At 41.0% G+C, this 21282-nt stretch overlaps 1 protein-coding gene across 2 annotated transcripts in view; it reads left to right on the forward strand.

Annotated features, from left to right (window-relative positions):
- Positions 1-3930: 3930 nt before the first annotated feature.
- LOC147323653 (glutamate receptor ionotropic, NMDA 2C-like) overlaps positions 3931-21282 on the forward strand; it is a 64815-nt gene continuing 47463 nt past the window's right edge. Inside the window, exons 1-3 of one of the 2 annotated variants that reach the window (XM_086304149.1) lie at positions 3931-5244; positions 16283-16655; positions 19287-19385. In XM_086304149.1, coding sequence (XP_086160275.1) covers positions 16299-16655; positions 19287-19385 — 456 coding nt within the window. In that variant the 5' untranslated portion in view covers positions 3931-5244; positions 16283-16298. Of the gene's footprint in view, positions 5245-16282; positions 16656-17608; positions 18127-19286; positions 19386-21282 lie in introns of those variants that run through there. The other variant, XM_086304150.1, reaches the window with a different exon arrangement.

The raw sequence follows: 21282 nt of genomic DNA on the forward strand, positions 1-21282 counted from the left end.
GGCGAGAATGTGCAGATTTGACAAAGAAAGGCCCCAGCCTGGATTTGAAAACAACAGTCTGACGTCACGGTGTTAACTGCATCACCATGTCACCCTATATCAATCCCATTGGTAAATTTGTGACAAACCACTGTTGTAAAAACAACAAAAAAACAACCTACCTGACAATAAAGTTCTTGCAAGGTTTAAATCAGATTGAAATAGTTTTATTAATTATGATGAAAAAATATGTAAACCGTCTTTATTTGGCTCATGAGATCAATAATAATAAAAATAATAACAGTACCTAAAGATGGCAGCTTATTTTCACCACTTATAGCCACATTTTTTTCTCCTTCTGTCAGTACCCACTGCTCAGAGGTTGACGCTTCACTCAACATCCTCATCACTGTTGATACCACACCAATCCATCTGTCAGTCTCCAATTTCAACTCCGCTCACTCATGACCACAAGATACCTAAACTCCTCCACTTGGGGTAAAAGCTCATCCCCACTCCAAAGTGGGCACTCCACCTTTTTCTGGCTGAGAGACTTGGAGAGGCTAATTTTGATTGCTATCACTTCATACTCGACTGGAAACCACAGGAGTGATAGGGGGAAGTCGCCTTCTGGTAAAGCCAAAAAGCAGAGGTGATCCTCACGCCACCATAGCGGAGACCCTCTGTCTCTTGGCTACATGTAGAAACTGTGTCCATAAAAATTATGAGGAGAATCTGTGACAAAGGGCATCCCCGGCAGAGTCCAACTCCTACCGGGACCAAGTTTGAGTTACTGCTGGTGATGCGAACTAAGCTGTCACCATACAGGGAGAGAACAGCTTCAAACAATGGGCCAAGTACCCCCATTCTCCCACAGAACGCCCCACAGGACACCCCAAGGGGACTTGGTTAAAGGCCCTTTCCGAGTACACAAAACACAATCTTCTGACAGATATAGAGCTTTAAATGATCTATGTTCATTTGATGAGCAAACTAGTGTATTCATGCCATTCCCAATCCCGGATAAGTGGGAGGTTTGCATCAGGAAGGGCATCCAGCATAAAAAAATGTGCCAAATCAAAAATGTGAATCCATCCACTGTGACGAACGCTTGGGAAATAACAGAGCAGTTAAAAGTACCGCAATGAATTAATCTGTTACTAAAGAGTCTATATAATCGGTCTGTTGACAATCCCTGAGAATGAGTACTGTATTAGAACAAACTGCATATAACATAAATCCTCCGTGGCAACACACAAAATAGTAGAATTAATTATTTGCTTGTCAGCCAGCAAGCTTTTCTCTTTCAGTAAACACAATTTTGTTACTCACTGAATCAATCTGAGTTAATCTGAGGGCCTGATCAAGCTGCTGTCCAGAGAACATATGTTCCCAACTGGCTGGTTTACACACTGTCCAGCTGCTCACAGACAGACTATCCTTTAAAACATCTGTCAGCTATTGTCTCTTTCCATTTACCAGAGGTATTGCTGTATCCTCTACACACATCCCGCACAGATATAAACACCTCTGTCACCCGTCTTACATCTGAAGCACTCTATTTTAACACTTGTCTGTATTTATAGAGCAGAGTCGAAAGGCTTGTCACCTGACCAAGCTGCCGAGTGAGGAAAAAGAAGAAAACGGCTTTTATTAGAAGTGATGGTAACCTGCAGAAGACGGCACTCTGTAAAACTATGAAACGCCTGTCCCACAGCGTGAGTGAGAGAAGGGAGGGGGGCACAGTGAAATTGTTTCTCCTTCCTCTGCTGAAGTAATGTCAAAAGTAAGCCATGAAGAAGGGAAGAGACGTAAGAGGCAATCAGACTGTTTTCCCTCTATCTCTCCGGCCCTCAGCATTATTCACTACTTTCTCCTCTTGGCACAGCGATACACACTTATGCGTGTCAACATGATTCCATTCAACATAACTTAAAATGTTTTCCTCTAGCAGAACGAAAGGTCTGAGAATTATGATGGATTGATTTTTTTTCTCTTTTCTCTCCTGCTTTTCAGTCTAATTGCAGGCAGATGATTGCCTTTGTAGCATGCTCTTTAGTCTGTGAATGAGACGCACAGCAAATAATCCTGAAAACCATATTTGTATGGGTGTAGCACTTCCAGGTCCATTGTCCCATTTGGTGCGCCTCTTTTATTTTTACTGGCTTTTGTGTTTGATGTGGATCAAAAATGATCAGACATCCATCTATTAATTGAAGTTTCAAGATGTGGTGGTAAAAAACAGAGCAACAAATGCATAAACTACTGAGAGTATTACAGACACAAGTGAATGCTAAGAGTTTTGGGGAGAAACTAAAAATACATGCCAGTAATTAGTTGAAGCGATATCCAGCCCGTGCGTTATTATTCCCAAGGTATCAAATATAGCCTTTTTTTGGCATCTCTAAATTACTAACAGAAGGTGTCCTTTGGCATCTGTGCATGATGCACTCTCAACACATCACATATATGTGATAATAAAGAACTTCCTAACACAACATTTAAGCCCACTGGGTAAACTACAGGTGCAGGGGACATATTTTAATCCAAAATCCAACCTTTCTAAACCTAACAAGCAAGTCAGAGTGAAAATAAAAAAACATGTGACAATGAAAAACAAAAATCAGCAATCTTCCATCCATCTCTAAATGTTCAACATTGCTGCAGCAGGTCCGTCACTGCACGGACGCCGAATGACACCTTGCCTGTAATTTCACCTGACAGTGGTTATAAAGGTGAAGACAGAACATAAAAGTGGGACAGGAAAGTAAACTGAGGGAAAATCTGACAGAAAGGCAGCTTTGACAGCCAACTCAAACTGAGCAATAGTAGCAAAACAATTTTTAGTCAGGTGTGCACTTGTCAGATTTTGGAGCCTTTTAATGGTTTGCACATTTTCCAACAGCAGCGTGTCTGTATATGCAATGCGTTTGCAATACTAAGCAAACATATTTAAAGTTATATAAAAACATTTATCTGGGAACAAGTAGAAAAATGATATCCAAATGTTTTTCTTGGCCACTTCTTTTATTCAGTTAATATTGATAACGAGGAGCTGCTCCACACATTTGGGATAGTTATGAAAGGAAAAGCCCCAAACCGATAGCATCGTTCATTAAGGCGGGTTTGAAAGCTAAGAAAACTAGAAAACAAATCCTTACTCTGCAGCTCCGTGAATTTACTTCATGAACATAATGAGATGGGAACACAAAAAGCGAGATACTGGAAGACAAAGCTGGATTCCCTGGTGGGTTCTGATATCAAAAACACTTCAGCCACCTACAGTGTGTCCATATGTTTCGAGCTAATGCCTGTACAGCTGGTTCATGAGTTGATTATACACAGACACAGACTATATTACAAAGCAAAGATTTGCTTTCTCTGCTACTTGGAATATTTGCATTCATTTAAATTTGCAGGACTCCAGACAGTTAAAAAAACCCTCTTTCAATTATTTTCACCACCTGAGCAGTACGGCTGGTAATTAAACTGAACAAATCTAAAATAGGTGTACTGTCCCTTTACTGGAGTATTTGCTTCAACACTTTATATGCTTGTTTAAAAGCTGCGGGCTTGTATGGTGGTCTGTTGGCTTATTGACATTTTAAAACTGTATTCCCACTGATAAACAACAGGCACAGGCTCTGGGCTCCTGACCAGGAAAACAAAACTGTGATGGGATTCATTTTGGACCTGTTGATGGTGGAAGGGAAAACAGGGGGGGGAAGGCAAAGGAGGGAGTGAAGTGACTGAGCTATACACTGAGGTGATTAGGGAAAAGACGACAGGATATGTGACAGGATGAAGGTGAATAATACCGAGAAAACGGGAGCAAAAGTGGGCTGGGAGAGGAGGAGGGGTTGGTCTGAAGTGAGCGAGAGGGAGGAGAGGAAGGGAGGCAGGCTAAATCCTCACACCATTATTATCAGGACTCACAGGCAGCCCCTCCTGTGATGGAGTGAGAAGAGATAGAGAGAGAGAGATACAGAAAAGATGGAGTTATAGAGGAAATGGAAAGCAGGATTACTGGTGTGGCAGCAAAGGCAGATGAGCGGCAGCACAACGCTGAGAGAGAGAAAGAGAGAGAGAGAAACTCTGGTGGGAAAAAAAAAATCAGTGCAACAGGATGAGGACCTGCTAGTGCACAGCCGGCCCGACCCCACAGACCTGCCATCTGCCCCGCTGTTCTCTCCGTGTTCCAGACGCTCCCATCAGCCAACATCTGGATCACCTCTCATCCATATGGCAAAGGGGGCGAGGGGGGGAGGCAAGCCAACACAAATCTTATCCTCCTTTCCTCACCTTTTCTGATCGCACAGGACCTGAGGAGAGTCATCATCACTGGGGAGGGGGATCCCTTACTGTGGAGTACCATCTCTGAGGGAATTGATAACTGGACCGGAGGAGGGAAAAACTTTTGCTTCAAAGATGCAGATGCGTGCACAGGACCCTACCTTATAAGTCTGTGAGATTTACTAACTTCCCGTGGATCTGTCATGTTTCTCACTCCTGAGCAGGGAGAGGGAAAAACAGAACGAGGAGGCGGAGGGGGGGAGGAAGGAAAAGACGGCGGGGAAGCGTCACCGTCTCTTCTGCTGAAGTGTTACCGGCGTCTGTGCCCCTTTCACTGAAGAGGCATTTTATCACTCTCCCCCCTCCTCTTTTGCTTTTCTTCTCATCTGAACAGCGGGAAGCCTGAGGGATATAGACAGAGAGCTAAACACAGTGGGTTTATGCACATATGCACACACTCGCACAAACACACACACACACACAGGCTTGCTGCTCATCCAGGGGCTCCCACACCTCTCGTCTTCTTTCACCCTCCTTCTCCTTCACTTTCCTTTCCTGTCCCACTTTGATGTCCTGTCTTCACCTTCATGACCACTCGCGAATGCGTTGACTGTGACACATGCAGAACAGGAGAAGGAGAGAAGTGAGAGGAGAAGTCGAACAGTTTCAAAGAGAGATTTTTGGAAAATTGGGGATATCACATACACTTACTGTCACGTTGTGAAGTCCTCGAGGGGAGTGTGCAGACATCCAAAGCTGCCAAATACACTCACAGACACAGAAGCACTGATAACCTGCTCGGGCTTGCACTCACGCGGGGACTTGGTCTAAATGCATACTCCTACAGGTGCTGCGAGGAGAGAGAGGCAGGTGCAAAGCAGGTGAAAAGGAAAGCAACAGAAAAAGACACTTGGAGGAAAACATCTGGGAAAAGATGGAGCAGCAGGAGTTCACCCAGAGCAGAAAGCACAGGTAAGTCTGCAAGTCACACATACTCGCTGACACTCATGTCTCTTAATCTGATCCTCTGACAGAAAAATAGAAGTGGCAGGGATGTATGTGGGGCAACAGATAGATACAAGATTGGAGAAAAGCTTTCAGCAAGTGAGAGTGTAGACACACTGCATGGATGCAGGAATACTATGATAAGTGAAGAGTTTCCTTGAGAGAAAGCTCCTGTTTGCTGCTGACAGAAACAGAGCAGCCAGTTGTTACTATAAGAAGAAATACTGTAAGAGGACATATTAGCATTTTTCACTCTGGGGTTTGGTGGTTAGCAGCTTTGTAGATGTGTATGTGCGTGTGCATGTGTTTCTGTGTATTTGTATGTGTGTACTTGTGTGTGTGTGTGTCCGTGTGTGTGCAATTCCTCCCCACCTGTATGCAAGCTTCCTCAAAATGACTCATTTACTTATGGATTATGAATGTTTCACTTGCAGAGTTTTGCTGCTGTGTCACTTATTTGGTAATGCTCATTGATTTGTGTCATAAGCCGTAAGTAGAGACTCATTCTTCTACATTAGTGACAGAGGCTTTCTGCTCCAGTTTGCATTCAGTTTATCGTGGAGCAGCACAATCTAGCACAGTTTGTTTAAAACTACTTAATCCACAGGCTAGTGGTTCCCCAAACAGGGGTTTGAGGCCCTCCGAAAGCTCACAAATTTAATCTGACGGCCACAAGATGTTTAATCGGACAATAAAATGTTTTTTTTCCTGCTCTATTAATATTGATTCACTGGGTCTATAAATACAATGCTGGCATATGGTTTTTGAGCTATATATACACCTGTTCTCAGCATGGCATCTCTGAATTTGGAAGAGTTCTACAGACAAATTTAATGGATCACAAGCTCCTGGAAAGTAAATAAAATGTATGTTAATAATGTATTATCATGATTTTTACTCAAGCAGTGGTACTCAGGGGTCTTTGACCAATCTGAGGACCACAGTGTGGCAAGAGACATTTTAAACAAGTACAAACAGAAGTAATAATAAAATTAAGTATTTCTGAAATACTATAATTCTTCTGAAAAAGGTTGAGTAAAACACTACATTACAAAGTTTGTGTTGCGAACAGTTACCGCTGTGGTTCCTTTTTGGGGGTTTAGGCCACAAGAGGACCCTAAAAGTTCCACACTAATGTAATATTTCTTGTGATTTTTGACAAATCTTTTTATGTACATATTAATATATACAATTTCATGTATGGTTTTGTGAGAGTGACAGTGTCTCTTTTAAGAAGGTGTGGCATGCAAATTGGGTGTCTCTGAGGTTTTGATTGCTATACATTTGAGCAGCTGAGGGCTAAGCAGATTTAGACGCGCTCTTACCATGTCAGCGTCAGTCACGTCTGCCGATACATCTGGCTTGCAACGATTTCCTTTTAAAGCTGTCAAATCTTTATGTGCGAAATCGGGAACCTACTGAGAAATGAGGCTGTGAAGCTAGCTGTTAAAATCCTTATTATGATAATTTTAAGTGGCAGACATGTGATGTGTTTTATAATAAGCTCAGAGGTTAAGCATGACACACTAATTTATTCATATTGTGAGCTTGGTTTGTATGTGGAAGGCTGATTGGCTGTAGTAACTGTATGCGAACATGAGGATGAGAGAGCTCACATATCAACTTAGCTTCTTTAAGTCATTCAGACGGAGGAATAAAGGGATAAGGGAAAGGATGTTGACAGAGTGGCTGTGCCCAGTGGACAGTTATTGGTCATATACATAGCTGTTACTTTAGGAAATGGTAATGGAAGTGCTTCATTGAGTGGATTCTCAATAATCTGCACATGACTGAGTCCCTCAAGTCTTTCCACTTGGCAGCCATGTTTTTGTTAACACTTCATTTCTCTTTCAAATATACACAAAAGAACGGAGAGTAACAAAACAAACCAATGAAAATCACCACATCACCCCACGAACAGTCTGATTTACTTTGTCTCTGCAGTCTGTTTCTGTGACATCAGTATTTCAGCCTTCACCTTGTCATTATCATGTGAACATGGTCCATTTCTTCCGTTTCTCTCAACACAGTTCCTCATGAAGTGGTACCTTATGAGTCAATTACTCCATAACATATATTTCACTCGCTACTTTCAGCCATTTACAGGCTGATAACATTTTAAACAAATATGTGTCTTCTCTTGGCACAGTATTTTGCTATCTTACCTAACCACAACACCATATGTGACCATAGGATATCGTAACCCAGAATGTTGATAATAACCAAAAAATTTACATTTACCGCTCCAGCATGGTTGTGTTACTGATGTGTTTTCCCAACACTGTTTTCTCCAACTACCTGATGATGTAGTAGATTGTTGTTTTTGCCATATGTGCAACTATTCAGAAATATTCATGCCCATTTCTTTTTCCCATTTCTATTCAACATGAAGTGCTGCATTCCTTTTCTTTTCCACTAACTCTTGATGTAATGTAGATATTGCCCAATATTACTTGAATTGTAGACTTCTAATATGGTTGTAATTATGCCATTTTTTTCTCAAAACTTTTGTAAGCGGGACGCTTTACATCCCACTTATAAAAATCTCTTGTACGTATCTTAAAGGGTACTGGTTGTCTTATTACGTTACACAGTGCTGTTATTCGGTTTGGTATCCATTGTTTGATGCTTTTGTCCAAAGTATTTGGAGTAAAATAATTGTCATAAGGTACCCATCGGAGTTATTTCTCTAACTTATATTTTTCTATTATAATTTTAGTGTGAATGATGTGAATCTTTTATCTTCTCCATTTTCAACTTTTACATTTTTACACCTTGGCTCATAATCCTGAGCACACCAACAGATTACAGGTGGAATTTGTATGTCATCAAAATATTCTCTAAGTTTTAACAATGCCATACCTCTTATACAGTTTCAAAGCTGCAGAGTTTCAAATTGGCAGCCATCATGGGCTTGATATGCTTTCTGATTTAGGGGGATTGGGGATATGATGTGTGTCATGCTGCAAGGATCATTTTACCTATTTTACACTGGCTAATTCCTATCTGCCTAATCTAGAATCGGAAATACAGGGTTCCTTGTTTCAAGTGAGAAAACATGGCTTATCCAAATAAACTGTATGTGATGCAAACATGTAAAATCCACGACAGTACATAATGTCTTTCTGAGAGTGGGCATAGCCACTCTATACACCACTGAACAGCCATAACATCACGCCCCAAATATTTTCTAGATTGTCCTTTGATCGACCATTTGGGGCATGGCCATGGGAACTCTGGGAGTGTGCCGTGGTGTCTGGCACCAGGTTGTTGACAGAACATCCAGTGGGATGTCCTGTCCTGTGGGTTGCAGGACAGCGTCTCTGTGGATCGAGCTTTTTTGATCGGATTGGGATCTGGGGAGTTCAGGAGCTGGGTCAAAGCCTTGGGTCTCTGTTGTATTCCAGAGCACTTGTGTGATTGGGCGGGGGCATTGTCCCACTTAATGAGGCCAGTGCTGAGGTTGCAGAGATACTACCATGGCAGATATGCTTGGTCTACAGCAACACATAGGTGGCACCCACATCAATGTCAGGACCCAAGGTTTTCTAGTATTTCATGTAACAAAAGTATCACGTTTATTAAGTTCACTTGTCGGTGGTGTTGCAATTAGAGCAATCAGTATTGCATCTAAAATTCTTTGAATCAGGTATTCACTGGGAATTTCCACTGTCAGAATATCAGTATCAGGAAATGAAATAACTCTGCAGAATAAAGGCTCATTTTGGGATTTCTTGGACCCTAGCTCTGTATAAATGGGCTCTAGAGATTCCTAACGTTTCCTGCAGCTGTCAGAGCACTGTGCATGCTGTATGTTGATGAGAGGATGTTCGTTTTTACTACATTAATTTTACCCACTAATTCAGGCTCCCTAATTAGTGCCGTGGAATTCTTTTTTCAACAACACCTTTGAAACTAAGGCTTTTAAAAAATTATTTTTATAATTCTCACATACTAATCAATAATACCAAAAATGACTATTGGATTAGATATTCCTTTTTTCTCAGTAATGATACCAATAATGCTGTTTTTACCTCCTCCACCTGCACACAGGGAAGCACACAGCCTCTTCCCTCATTAGCAGATTAAGTAGTTTTCACAACATGAAACAACACTTTAGGAGGAATTTAGGGGAGGTCAGTAATGCTGTGTTCCAACAACACTGAAGTATCAGTTATCATAAGTGTTAACCACAAGCCAGTGTTCTCCTAGTTATGGTGTTGGTCCCAAGCCCAGATAACTGGGATGTTTGCATCAGTAAGAACATCTGGTATAAAATCTTTGCCAAATCAAACATACAGATACAAATTGCTATGGAAGGTCCTGTAGAAGTAAGTGAACAGCTGAAAGTATCTTTATCCAATAACCACATTAGCTGTCAAGTTATCATTAAGCAGTGCCTGATGGCTGTGGCCAAAAACAAATGAGCTAGGCAAAAATGCTATCAGTGCTACCCACTGGTAATGTCAATTTAAAAAAATATTTTTTTTTGCCCCTGTGATATCAAAAATCGTATTAAGCATTGAATAATTTCCTGGGTATCAGTATTGAGCTTGGATTTCTTGTATTATGAGAACCCTACAAACAAGGCATGCTGATAATTTTCTGATGATGATGATCCTCATCCCATCAACTAGTTCCAATCTGCTTATTCCCCTCGAGAATAGAGGGAGGCTGTCATATCCCAGCTGAGAGAGAGAACTGACTTACACATCAGCTTAACATGTAGTCCAGTATTTGATTGATAATGTTAAAAACAAACATTACTGCAGACTGTGAAACAAGCCCACTTATAGGCTTATGAGAACTCAGATGTGTGTCAGTGTTTTGAGAGTTTTGATTGTTCCACTATTGTAGCATCAGCAGAGAGGTGAAAAGTTCAGTACAAAAAGTAGCTTCCTACTTTAGCTATGATTAATTTGATCAGTTCTCAGAGGGCGGCAGGCTTGAAATATTCTGTACTTATTAGGCAAAGATATTACGAAAAACAACAACCGTAAAAAACAAACAAAAAACCCCCACAAAAAAACCAATGATTATTTTATATGAGACACTGTCTATTAGGTATGTTGTTTGTTTTTGTTTGTTTGTTTACTAGTCAAATTAACCAGAAACCATTCTTTTTATACTTCTCATTGTTCTTGTATTTCGCAGCTGTTTGATTGTTTTTTTTATTAACAGTGATGGCAAGAGGAATTTGGATTCACGTTGTCGTGTTGATGCTGAAGCATGCCTACCTAAGTCCCAGTGAGAGAGTTTATCACACATGAAGAGCTGCACTCCATCTGGAAATTTCCATAATAATAAAAAAAACCTGTGCATGCACTACCATGCTCATTCGCTCAAACTGTGCATGTGAATATAAACCTTAAAAAAAGGGCAAAACATCCAAGGATTTGGGGAAAATGTGTGTACACACTTACTGACAATCTGCTGTCTGACATCTTCACATCTTCACATTTATCTTTCATTGACTGCATCTTCTCTAAAACAAGCCATGTGATTTTTATAATTCATTTAAAAAGACCACAAGTCAGTTGTTGTGTGTTAAGTTTAGACACATTGTGGCCTTCTCTTATGTTCACATCCTTTGTGTGTCATAATCATACTCTTGCTGCCAATCTAGAGCAGAGACACCCACTCCCTCAACTTCCTACCCACACGTACACACAGACACTCGCACACAAACACACTGCTAATCTCTTTTTCCAGAGATTACACTGGTAAATGAACACTTGACCTGCTCTCTAGTCATATGATCCACACAGGCTATTTCCATCTTTTGCAGATATCCTCTGGTTTCCCCTCCACCACATTTAACATTTGGAGGTATATTTACATTAAACCCGTTACTGACTTTGTGTGTGTGAGCTTGAATTAATATAATTTCAAGCAAAATTCAGCAAGCATTGTGTAAACAGTTTATTATTCACTCTGGTAGAAGGAAATGAAAAAGTAAATTATGAAAGTTTATGACAGATTTGCAAGTTAATTTCACATTCATGCATAAAGCATTGAGTTATGGCACAACTAAGAGTTAATTTTCACAACAAGCAACCTTTATTTGTCATTATACAGAGTACAACACGTAGTGAAATTCTTGTGTCCGAGCTGCGGACAGGCTGCAGGGCTTGTTTTTTTTTTTTTTGCTTTGCACGGGGGGTCTAGCCAGGACCCTTACTAGATACCGTGTGGGAATCAAACTTGTGACTCCCGCTCCGAAGGTGTGTAGTCTTACCAATACACTATCCAGCTGCACAATTTTACTTCTAATTTTCCCTTTTAATCCTCTAGCTATTGGAGATGCGGTGTAATTTCTTTTAAATGACAAATATGTTCCAGAATATGAACGTCTTTTGATCCACAGGCTTTAATAATGTTTCGCAAAAAACAGCTCTTACCCTTGAAGATATAACATTTTCTCTCAGTACAATATTAATCTTACTGTGTAACATCCAAATTGTAAAATGAACATTATGTGTGATAATTAGGAATATTGCCTACGTTTTCTGCTTCAGATATTAACGAAGGTCAGTATGTGTTTCTTTATTTGCCTTTTATTTCACATATTTGAAATATAATCAGCTGTTCTTTGTCTATGGCTTTCAGTTTAAGTATGCTGCTTGGGGGACTAAAGTGCTAATTTTTAGTATCCAAATAACACAACAATTTACATTAACATATAATTATTCACTGGAAACAAAAGCCCCTTTTCTACTACTGCCTAATCGGATTGACTCGCCACTGATCGATTACTTTTTCATTACAATCCACTGATACCTAACCTGCGTGGCTGTTGTGAAAGCAATGCACCCCCCCCCTCCTCCCCGACACGAACACTACAAAAAAGGTGAACGAGGCAAGAATATCCCTGCTGCTCGCTCTGTGGCTTTTCGTTAGACTCAGATGAACACCGCGTTGTTTTTTGTGGCTATTTCGCTTGTTGTCGGGCCTAAAAAATTGCGGTTTAATTTTCGTGAAGGAGAAGCTCTCATGACTCATCGAGTGAGGCTACTGTCCAACCAGTCGGTGGCATGCAGCCTGATGACGTCACATTTTAGTACCTGCTCTGATTGCTTGGAACACCTGGCGAACAGGTACTAAGAGAGTACCTGGTGCCAGGTAATGGAAACCCCCCAAACCGTGGCGAGCCGCACTGAGTTGATCCAAATAGTGTAGGGGTTTTTTTATGATAGAGAAAACAAATATGCTCTAATTATAAATATTCACATTTTATTTTAAAAACGAAAGAATTTCAAATTATTTTTTAATGGTGCCAGGGACCTCAACTCTCTGGCCAAGAGATTAAAGGCTGCTGCGCCCAGGCAGTAAACACTTTTTTTTGCGGGCCATAACATGATTAACATGATTGGCTGAAAGACTTGAGGGTGTGTTGTTTAAGGTCTGATAACGGCTCATATTTCACCTCCTGTAGCTTTCTGGGCATCTCCAGAAAACTGGAGAGGTTGGATTTGTTAAATTGTTGACCTAGCTAAAATGAACTGACAAAATGTCACAATATGCAGATGACATTCGATAATAATTTTCTAATATGTGCTGCACAAATTAAAAACATGCCGCATCGCAGAGCTTTTGAAGCTTAGAAAATGTCAGTAAAATGGCCAGTGTGGGACTGCTGACCATTACAATCAATAGAATAAAAGAAAACTGACAAATATAAAGCAAAACTTGAAGAAAAAAAGTCTCATTGTCCATCAGTCCCATTTTAAACACAATGGTTTATTTCTGGAATAAATCTAATAAGGATAAATTGCCTTTCAAGGGGTCAAACTGCATATTTATTGCTATGGGCACGTAAAACCCAGGAGCCTACAAACTTATTAAGATGAATGATTGATATGCCAGGAGCATGAAGTGTGTTGGAGAGATGGGACACATTTAACCCAGTGTTGCTTTGAATCAAAGCTGAGAGGTGCTGTTAATTATCAGGGTGTCTCTGATGGCAGCAGATGAAACCAACACGCTATCTATTCTGTCCTACCTATTAAGTACTGTGTGAGTGTTTGTGTGGAGATCCTTATTTGCTATATGAAAGCCCACCTGGTTTAATCAAAGGCTCAAGGTTATTGATTAAATAGGAAATGATCTTCAAACAGCAAATGCAAAGTTGAGTTGTACTGTGAATGCATGCCAAACATTAGGTTTTAATTAAAGCGACGACCATTTTAGAAGACCAAGTACAAAGAAATATAATTTTTACTTTTCAAAAAAGTTACACGCCACTTTGCCTTCCAAACGTCCTTAATTCTTTGTGCTTGCTCTGCACAGTTGTTCCCTGAGCCTGGAAGCGGCAGAGGTTTCTTCCTGTTAAAAGGGAGCTTTTCCTTCCCACTGTTGCCAAGAGTTCGCTCAAAGGGCATTGCTGGAGTTTTCTCTCTATTATTATATGGTCTATACCTTACAATTTATAGATCATTGATGCGACTATTGTTGTGATTTGGTGCTATATAAATAAAACTTAGTTGAACTGAATTGATTTGTGCATCCATAATGTGACTCTCCTGTTAGACTTAGACTTAGAGAGACTTAGAGCTTTTTATTGTCATTGTGCAGTTTCTTGCACAGCGAAATTGGGTAGCTGGACCACAAAGGTGCTAAAGTAAGAAGAAGAGAAACCAATATACAACGAAGGTGGAAAAAAAAACCAATATACAACGAAGGTGGAAAAAAAAAATTAAATAAATAGAATAAAATAAATGTGTTGGGGAAGTCTTTACACACTCTTAGTTTGCATTAAGAGTTCTGACAGCCCTCGGGAAGAAGCTGTTCTTTAGTCTGTTGGTTTTGCACCTGATGGATCTGAGCCTTTTTCCAGAGGGCAGGATGTTGAAGAGGTGGAGGTTAGGATGGAGGTGGTCCTTTAAAATTGCCCTGGCTCTGGAGAGACATCTTGAGCTGGCAATTAAGTCCAGAGAGGGGAGTGGACAGCCGATTACCTTCTCTGCAGTTCTGATGACCCTCTGTAGTCTCTTCTTGTCAGCTGTTGTGCAACCAGCGTACCACACAGGGATGGCGTGCACCAGCACACTCTCGATAGTGGCACAGTAGAAGGACACTAGGAGTTCAGTCTGCAGCCTGTTCCATCTCAGAACCCTCAAGAAATGGAGGCGCTGCTGGGTTTTCTTTACTAGGGCTGATGTGTTTGTGGACCAGGACAGGTCCTTGGATATGTGGGTGCCGAGGAACTTAAAGGAGGACACCCTCTCCATATAGTCACCTTTTATGGATAGGGGAGGGGGATCAGTTCTTGTTTTGCGGAAGTCCATGACCACTTCCTTGGTTTTCTTGGTGTTTAGGGTGAGGTGATTGTAGTTACACCATTCTGACAGTCGCTGGACCTCATCCCTGTAGGCGGTGTCATCATCGTTGGTGATGAGCCCCATCAGAGTGGTGTCATCTGCAAATTTGATGATGATGTTGCAGGGGTGCGTAGCGGTGCAGTCACTGCTGTTCCATCACATCCCAAAGGTGCTCTTTGGGACTGTTCAAGAAGACGATATGAAATTTGAGACTGGCTTGTTTTTCTGCTGTAACCAGTCATCAGAAGATGAGTACGCTATGTTCATAAAGAAATGGACAACAATCCTTAGGTAGGCTGTGGTGTTTAAACAATGTTCAGTTGTTACTAAGGAGCCCATCCTGTATCGAGAAAATTGAAGTTGAGAAAATTGAAAAATGCTGGTGTTAAACCAACAGCCTTTTAGCTTGAACTGTTCACACAAAGCAGGATGAATCATGTTTTTTTGTTTCTAAGTTCTCACTCTGCTGTACCACTTAATGTCCTGGCAGAAATTGAGACTAATCATACCTAGCAATGTTTCTTCAATCTTCTATTGTCCAATTTTTGTTGAGCTTGTGTGAACTATAGCCTAATTTTCCTGTTCTTAGCTGACAGGAGAGATGCATCAAGGTTCGATATGTTGTGCATTCAGAGATGCTCTTCTGCATACCTTGGTTGTAACAAGTGGTTATTTGATTAACATTTGTCATCTTATCAGCTCAAAGCAGTCTGACTCTGACATAGGCAAGGTTTTTTCAGCAAGAGAACCGCTGCTCACTGGATATTTTCTCTTTTTTGTACCATTCTCTGTCAGCCCTCGAGATGATTGTGTGGGACAATAAACAAAATCTGCACTTTCTACAATGATAAAAACCAGCCAGTCTGTCACCAACAACCATGCATTGTTCAGGGTAATTTAAATGACATTTCTTCCCCATTTTAAATCATGGTTTAGAATGGGAACGTCAACAGGCCACCTTGAGCATGTCTTCATACCTAAATGCACTGAGTTGCTGGCATGTGACTGAGCAGTTGAACAGATGTACCTAACAGAATGATGAATGAGTGTATTTCAACACTTTTGGATTATATTATATGTATTGCTTTTATTACTCTTCCTTGTAATGACAATATGCATAAATGAAGAGTTTGATGTAATTTCAGTTCTATGGCTTTATTTGCATCTTGCATTTCTGGGGTTAGTCTGATGACATCACACCACATGGAGAGAGGTTGGCTGAAGTAATGTGGTGCAACGTAATGTAATCCCAGTAATGAGAGTTGAGGACATGTGTGACAGTTTTGGAATCCTGCTTGCAGTGTGTGTGTGTGTGTGTGTGTGTGTGTGTGTGTGTGTGTGTGTGTGTGTGTGTGTGTGTGTGCACCAAATCAGAAATGTATAGAGATGGGGAGGTGATTACAGTCATGACACTGGGGATTGGATTTTGGAGGATTACATGCACGCACACTCTGACACACACAGACACAGTTTTCCTGACGACACAAGTCTAAATGCAGGGCTAATACTGTCATACAAAGGGGTCAGAGAGGGAGACAGACCAGGAGAGGGAAGTAAGGGATGGATATGTACTGAGGGATCATGAGGCATTATGTCAAAAGCATCACAAAAGTAAAGCAGCTTGTATATTTGACTGCTGCTCTCTTCCCTTTCCTTTTCTCTTCTTCTCCCACCCTCCTTTCCAGGCAGTAGCCTGCCAGCATGGCCCTTCCCAGGGGACATCCTCCTCCTTCCCCCTGGCCCCCTCTCTTCCTCCTTCTCCTCTTCCTTCTCCTCCTTATCTCCTCCCCGCTTCCTCTGCAGGCTCGGCCGCTCCTCCTGCACCCGTCCATCAATGTCGCGGTGGTGTTCAGCGGCTCTAGCTACCAGAATGAGGTTAGAGGTCGTCTCAGTGGAGAGAATTTTGTCGACCTTCCCGTAGTGGTCAGCCCTGTAACGGTGCTGGTCAATGACACCAACCCTCGTGACCTGCTGACACGTCTCTGCGATACCATGGCAACGGAAAAGCTGCACGGTGTGGTGTTTGAGGATGATGTGGGCTCGGGTACCGGCGCTCAGGTAAGAATAATTTATGCATTTTTGTGTTTTCTGATCCGACATCCTCTCCAGAGTCATGGTGTTCAGTCACCCAGATCCATTTCCTAAAGCTGCACGAGGCAAGACTTTATGTAAAAAAGCATCTGTCCTGTCCTAAATCACAAAGAGGAACAAATTGAGATGCCAAGCGTGTACTAAATGCTTACTTTTACTTGCTGTCTTTGCAGAAATTAAATTATGGTGTCGGTAGGGTTTCAGATCGTAAAGGGAAGAGATGTTGCATTAAATCAAAGCAGTATTTTAGAGGATTTATTAACCTAAAAAAGGCATTGTTTTCAGCTTAAATGAAGTCGTAGGAAAAAGTATAGCTAGCATAGTTACCAAAAACATCATCCAAAGATTTGTTTTATCACTGAAATCTCCTAAAAAGAATTTTGCTGAAAAAAGTGAAATGTTTTATGAGTGCATTTAAACATTAGAAGTAAAACGCTTGAAACAGGTTTATTATTTGATATGCCTTTTAATGTTAATACCATAGAATTGAAGCTTGCATTTAATTGTTAGCACATATTCTTTTACTAATAAAGAGCAAGGTCTCTGATTTACCATTAAACTATTGCCATAACTCCAACAACAGCCAGTAAAAACCAGACACCTCAAAGAAAACTGTGGCAATAGAGAATCTACTATGGAAGCACGCATGGGTAGACGTGGTACATGTAGGTTTTGGCCGCTACATGCTATTTTTTGGATTTTGTTGCTGCTATTTTAATGCAACAATTTTCCCTTCATAGATGCCTGGATCGCTGAGCAACTTTGCACTTCACAGTCAAATTCTTCTTCTTTTGCAAACATCCATTCATCCACCCATCCATCCAAGTCAAGTTTGTGATAGGGTTGGAGCCTGTGACATTAAAATGAACAACAATAGTTAATTTAGAATCACCAACTGTTTTACCACACAAGCCAGAGAACCCATGCAGGCGCAGGGAGTACTATGCAATCACATAAAGAGGCTCCTGGGGGATTTGAACCCAGGACCTTCTTGCCACCATGTTGCCCATTTGCCCCCCAAGTTTCGGCTAGTCACCCTATCTACAAGAAGTCACCACAGCGGAAAGCTCCACATGGTTGACCTCCCCTATTAGTAATTTTAATACAAATTCTGAGTGTAGTATAATAATAATTACATGAAAACAAAACTGGAGCTCTACAAGTTTTGAAACCATTACCTTTTTAAAACATCTGAAAGACTTGTTATTATGTTTTATATTTATTTTATTTATTTTTTATTTATTTTATTTTATTTTATTTTTATTATGTATTATTTTATTAATGCCGGTTAAGGTTTGCCTGACAAAATTGTTGCTTTTCAAGTGCTGTTTTGATTTAAACAAAAAAAAGGTGCTTAGTTTGCCATTAAACTGGCAATCGATCAGTTTCTGGATTGAATATGAATTTTACATCCTGGTCTTTCGACCACTACTAATTGGTAAAACTATATTAATGAATAGGGCTGGGCGATATGACCCAAAATTCATATCTCGATATTTTTTAGCTGGATGGCGATATAAGATATACATCTCGATATTTTTTTTAAGCCATAAAGTAAGAACAAAAAGAGAGTTCTTAGTCAAAGCTGTGTCCCAGATGTCACACAGGCACTTTTATTAACATACAGCACAGATGTACATGAAAAATTACTCAAAATTAAATTATGAGCATTCATTAAATAATGCTCCATAAATAAAAGAAAACAAGGTTGTTTTTGTGCTAAACAAAGAGCTCACAATTGTGCAGTCAAAATGTAAACTAAAAGACGCTGAGCGTAATAACAAAGACAGACAGATTTCACAGCTGCTCTGTTCCCAAGTTTTACTGTGTGACTGATAGCCTGGAGTTTGAAATCCGCTTCATAACCACGTCTCTTACAGGTGCCATTTATGGTCCTTATACACACACAATACGGTAATATTACGTTGATGCACAGTACGTATCACTCCGCGAAGCTCCTCGGTAGCCGTAATGCGCCGACAATCTATCAAGCGGTGCAGCTCCGTAGCTTACCAAAGTCGTACTCAAACATTTTTGACAGATTGCTGAGCGCCGTGTACCACATAAAATCGGTTCGCGGCCATCAAGCACAACCAGAATTCATACATAAGGCGCGCTATCAACTTTTGAGAGAATGAAAGGATTTTAGGGTTAGCGCTGTTAGCTCGTTAGCGCGGTTAGCTCGTTAGCATGTTTAGCTCGTTAGCACGTTGACGCCGTCCAGCCCCACGCATGGGGCGATGCGCAGTAACTCGTTAACGGAGATTTGCCGTGTCCGTCTTGTCGCTGCCTGCACGTGAAGCGATGGGGGAGGAGGGGGAGTTGTCTTCAGTGAAGGCGAGGCGGAGTAACGTTGCGTAGAGACAAAAGTGGACGAAAGAGAGGCAAACTTGCGGCTCCACAACTATAATTATAACGTAACATAGACTATATCGATATAAAGGATATTGTCACATCTTATATCTCGTATAAAATATATCGATATGTTTCAAAAACTCGATATATCGCCCAGCTCTATTAATGAATATGAGTTATTCTGGTGCAACACTTTCATCTTCTTTTATTCAAATATGAAATCTGTTTGTTTTAATCTTTCAGGTGGCAGAAGTAGCACAGATCTTGGACTTCCTCTCCACACAGACAGCTCTGCCAATTGTGGGCATCAGTGGTGGGTCTGCAGTCGTCATACCGTATAAGGTACTGTGAAAACAATGAGACTTTCAATCTTCTCAACACTGTCCCACCACCAGGATCGAGCCTAAATTGGACCTTCGCACCACACTCGTGAATGCATTTCAGTCAGAGGTATCAAAATAATACTAGTCACATATGTATAATGAGGGAAAAACAACTTCTTGGTATAAGATGAACAACAACCTGCAATATAAATCCTGTCAGCAGCAGCACTCGCTCTTCACAGCCTCCTGTCTTAGTCAGAACTCTTTTGCACCGGCATCACTCAGCTTAAAACAACTTAAGTAGGTCAGAGCGGTGAAACCTACTTTGGCAAGCAACTCGCTGCATGCAAATATTTGGATATGAGCAATACAGATGGGTGAATTATCAGCGATGACTAGAGCCTTCGACCCTCATCATCTCGTCTAATCCGTGGCTGGGAAAAGTCTTGAGTTGTGGGAAAGGAAACTTCGTAAGGGGAGACAAGTGCTACGGGTGATCTGTGCTTCAATCAATCATGTCTACACAGTCGAAGACCAGCAGGTTTTTCCCGCTATGATTTAGCATGTATCTCATTGATGAATAGAAATGGAGAGCAGCGAGCTGTGTAGTTAGATTGTAAAGAAGAGATTGATGACACCAGATGGATTCTTAATCTTTACTTTTTCTCCACTTTGTGGTGGGAATGTGGCTCCGTCTCTACTTCCTTTCACACTCTAAGCTTTCGGCTCATCTCCCCTTCCTTCCTTTAATTGCTTAACTGCTATCTCCAACACCTTGTATTTATAGAAACAACTCTCAAACACATGCAAATGAATACTGTCACATATGAGAAGTACACACACACACACACACACATACACACAGTCAAATGGGTTCATTCCTACACCTATCAACCAATCGAAACTTGTATAGCCCTGTGGCTATAAATTCCACCCCCAGCAACATTTTGTAAACCACAGTAATTGTTTTTATCATCTTCCTGTTGATGTCACGTCATAGATAGGCATTAAACAGGAGGAGTTGTAACTGCAGGAGAGTGATTGATTTGCTGTATTTTGATGGCAGAGTGAGTGAATAAGAGACAGACAGAAGAGAAAGATGCCTCAATGCTTGGCTGACAGGTGCCCAAAGGCAGTGTTTTACTGTCTCATAGCTGAGTCTCTTTTGTGAGTGAAATAGTCCTCCTTGTTTCCATAATTCTCTCTCTTCCTCCCCCCCCCCCCCCTGTTGGTTAGTTCACTTCTAACCCTGTCTCTTTCCCCCATGCATTTCATATTTTGCTTTGGTCTCTCTACACCTTCACTGCTTTCTTCTTTTCCTCCATCACCTTCGCTCCTTGAATCTACTTCTTTTTTTTTTTTGCATGCTGGCAGAGTCTATTAAGACTGTGGCTTGAAGTAAGCCAGAGGCCTGTGCTCCTTTTTGCTCACTTGGAGCTCTAGGACAGCATTAAACTGTTAATTAGAGCCTTCAGGAGGCTGAAGCACCCTGTAGCGCTTACCATTTATCCCCAAATCCAAACCATTCACTCATCTTTTCCCTCAATTTTTTCTGTCCCTCTGAAAACTTCTCCAAGCCATTTACCTCAGATCTGCTTTTAACACACATCTCACACAGTTCTTCTGCTGCCTCCAGAATATTTTTGTCAAATTTCATCATCGATCACTGGTCTCTGGTTGGTAATTTGCAGAGCCAATCACAAAACCTGTCAACTTGACAGCGAGCAAACACAAACAAGCAGGTGTGACGTTGCCCCTGAGAAGTCCAAAGTGTTGAGTGGTGGTTCTCTGTAGAACACAAAGAGAAAAGCATTTTCCTGTGGCCTGCATGTCGAAGGCATTATTTTACCCTTACCCTCATACTCCTCTTCAGTCTCTCTATATGCTCCTTTGTTGTCCGGAAGAAGAAAAAAAAA

The sequence above is a fragment of the Aulonocara sp. 'chitande type north' Nkhata Bay genome, linkage group LG8 (assembly GCF_057382095.1).
Source record: "Aulonocara sp. 'chitande type north' Nkhata Bay isolate Kocher_YH1m ecotype deep benthic linkage group LG8, A_spYH_male_GT1.1, whole genome shotgun sequence".
Taxonomy (NCBI): Eukaryota; Metazoa; Chordata; class Actinopteri; order Cichliformes; family Cichlidae; genus Aulonocara; species Aulonocara sp. 'chitande type north' Nkhata Bay.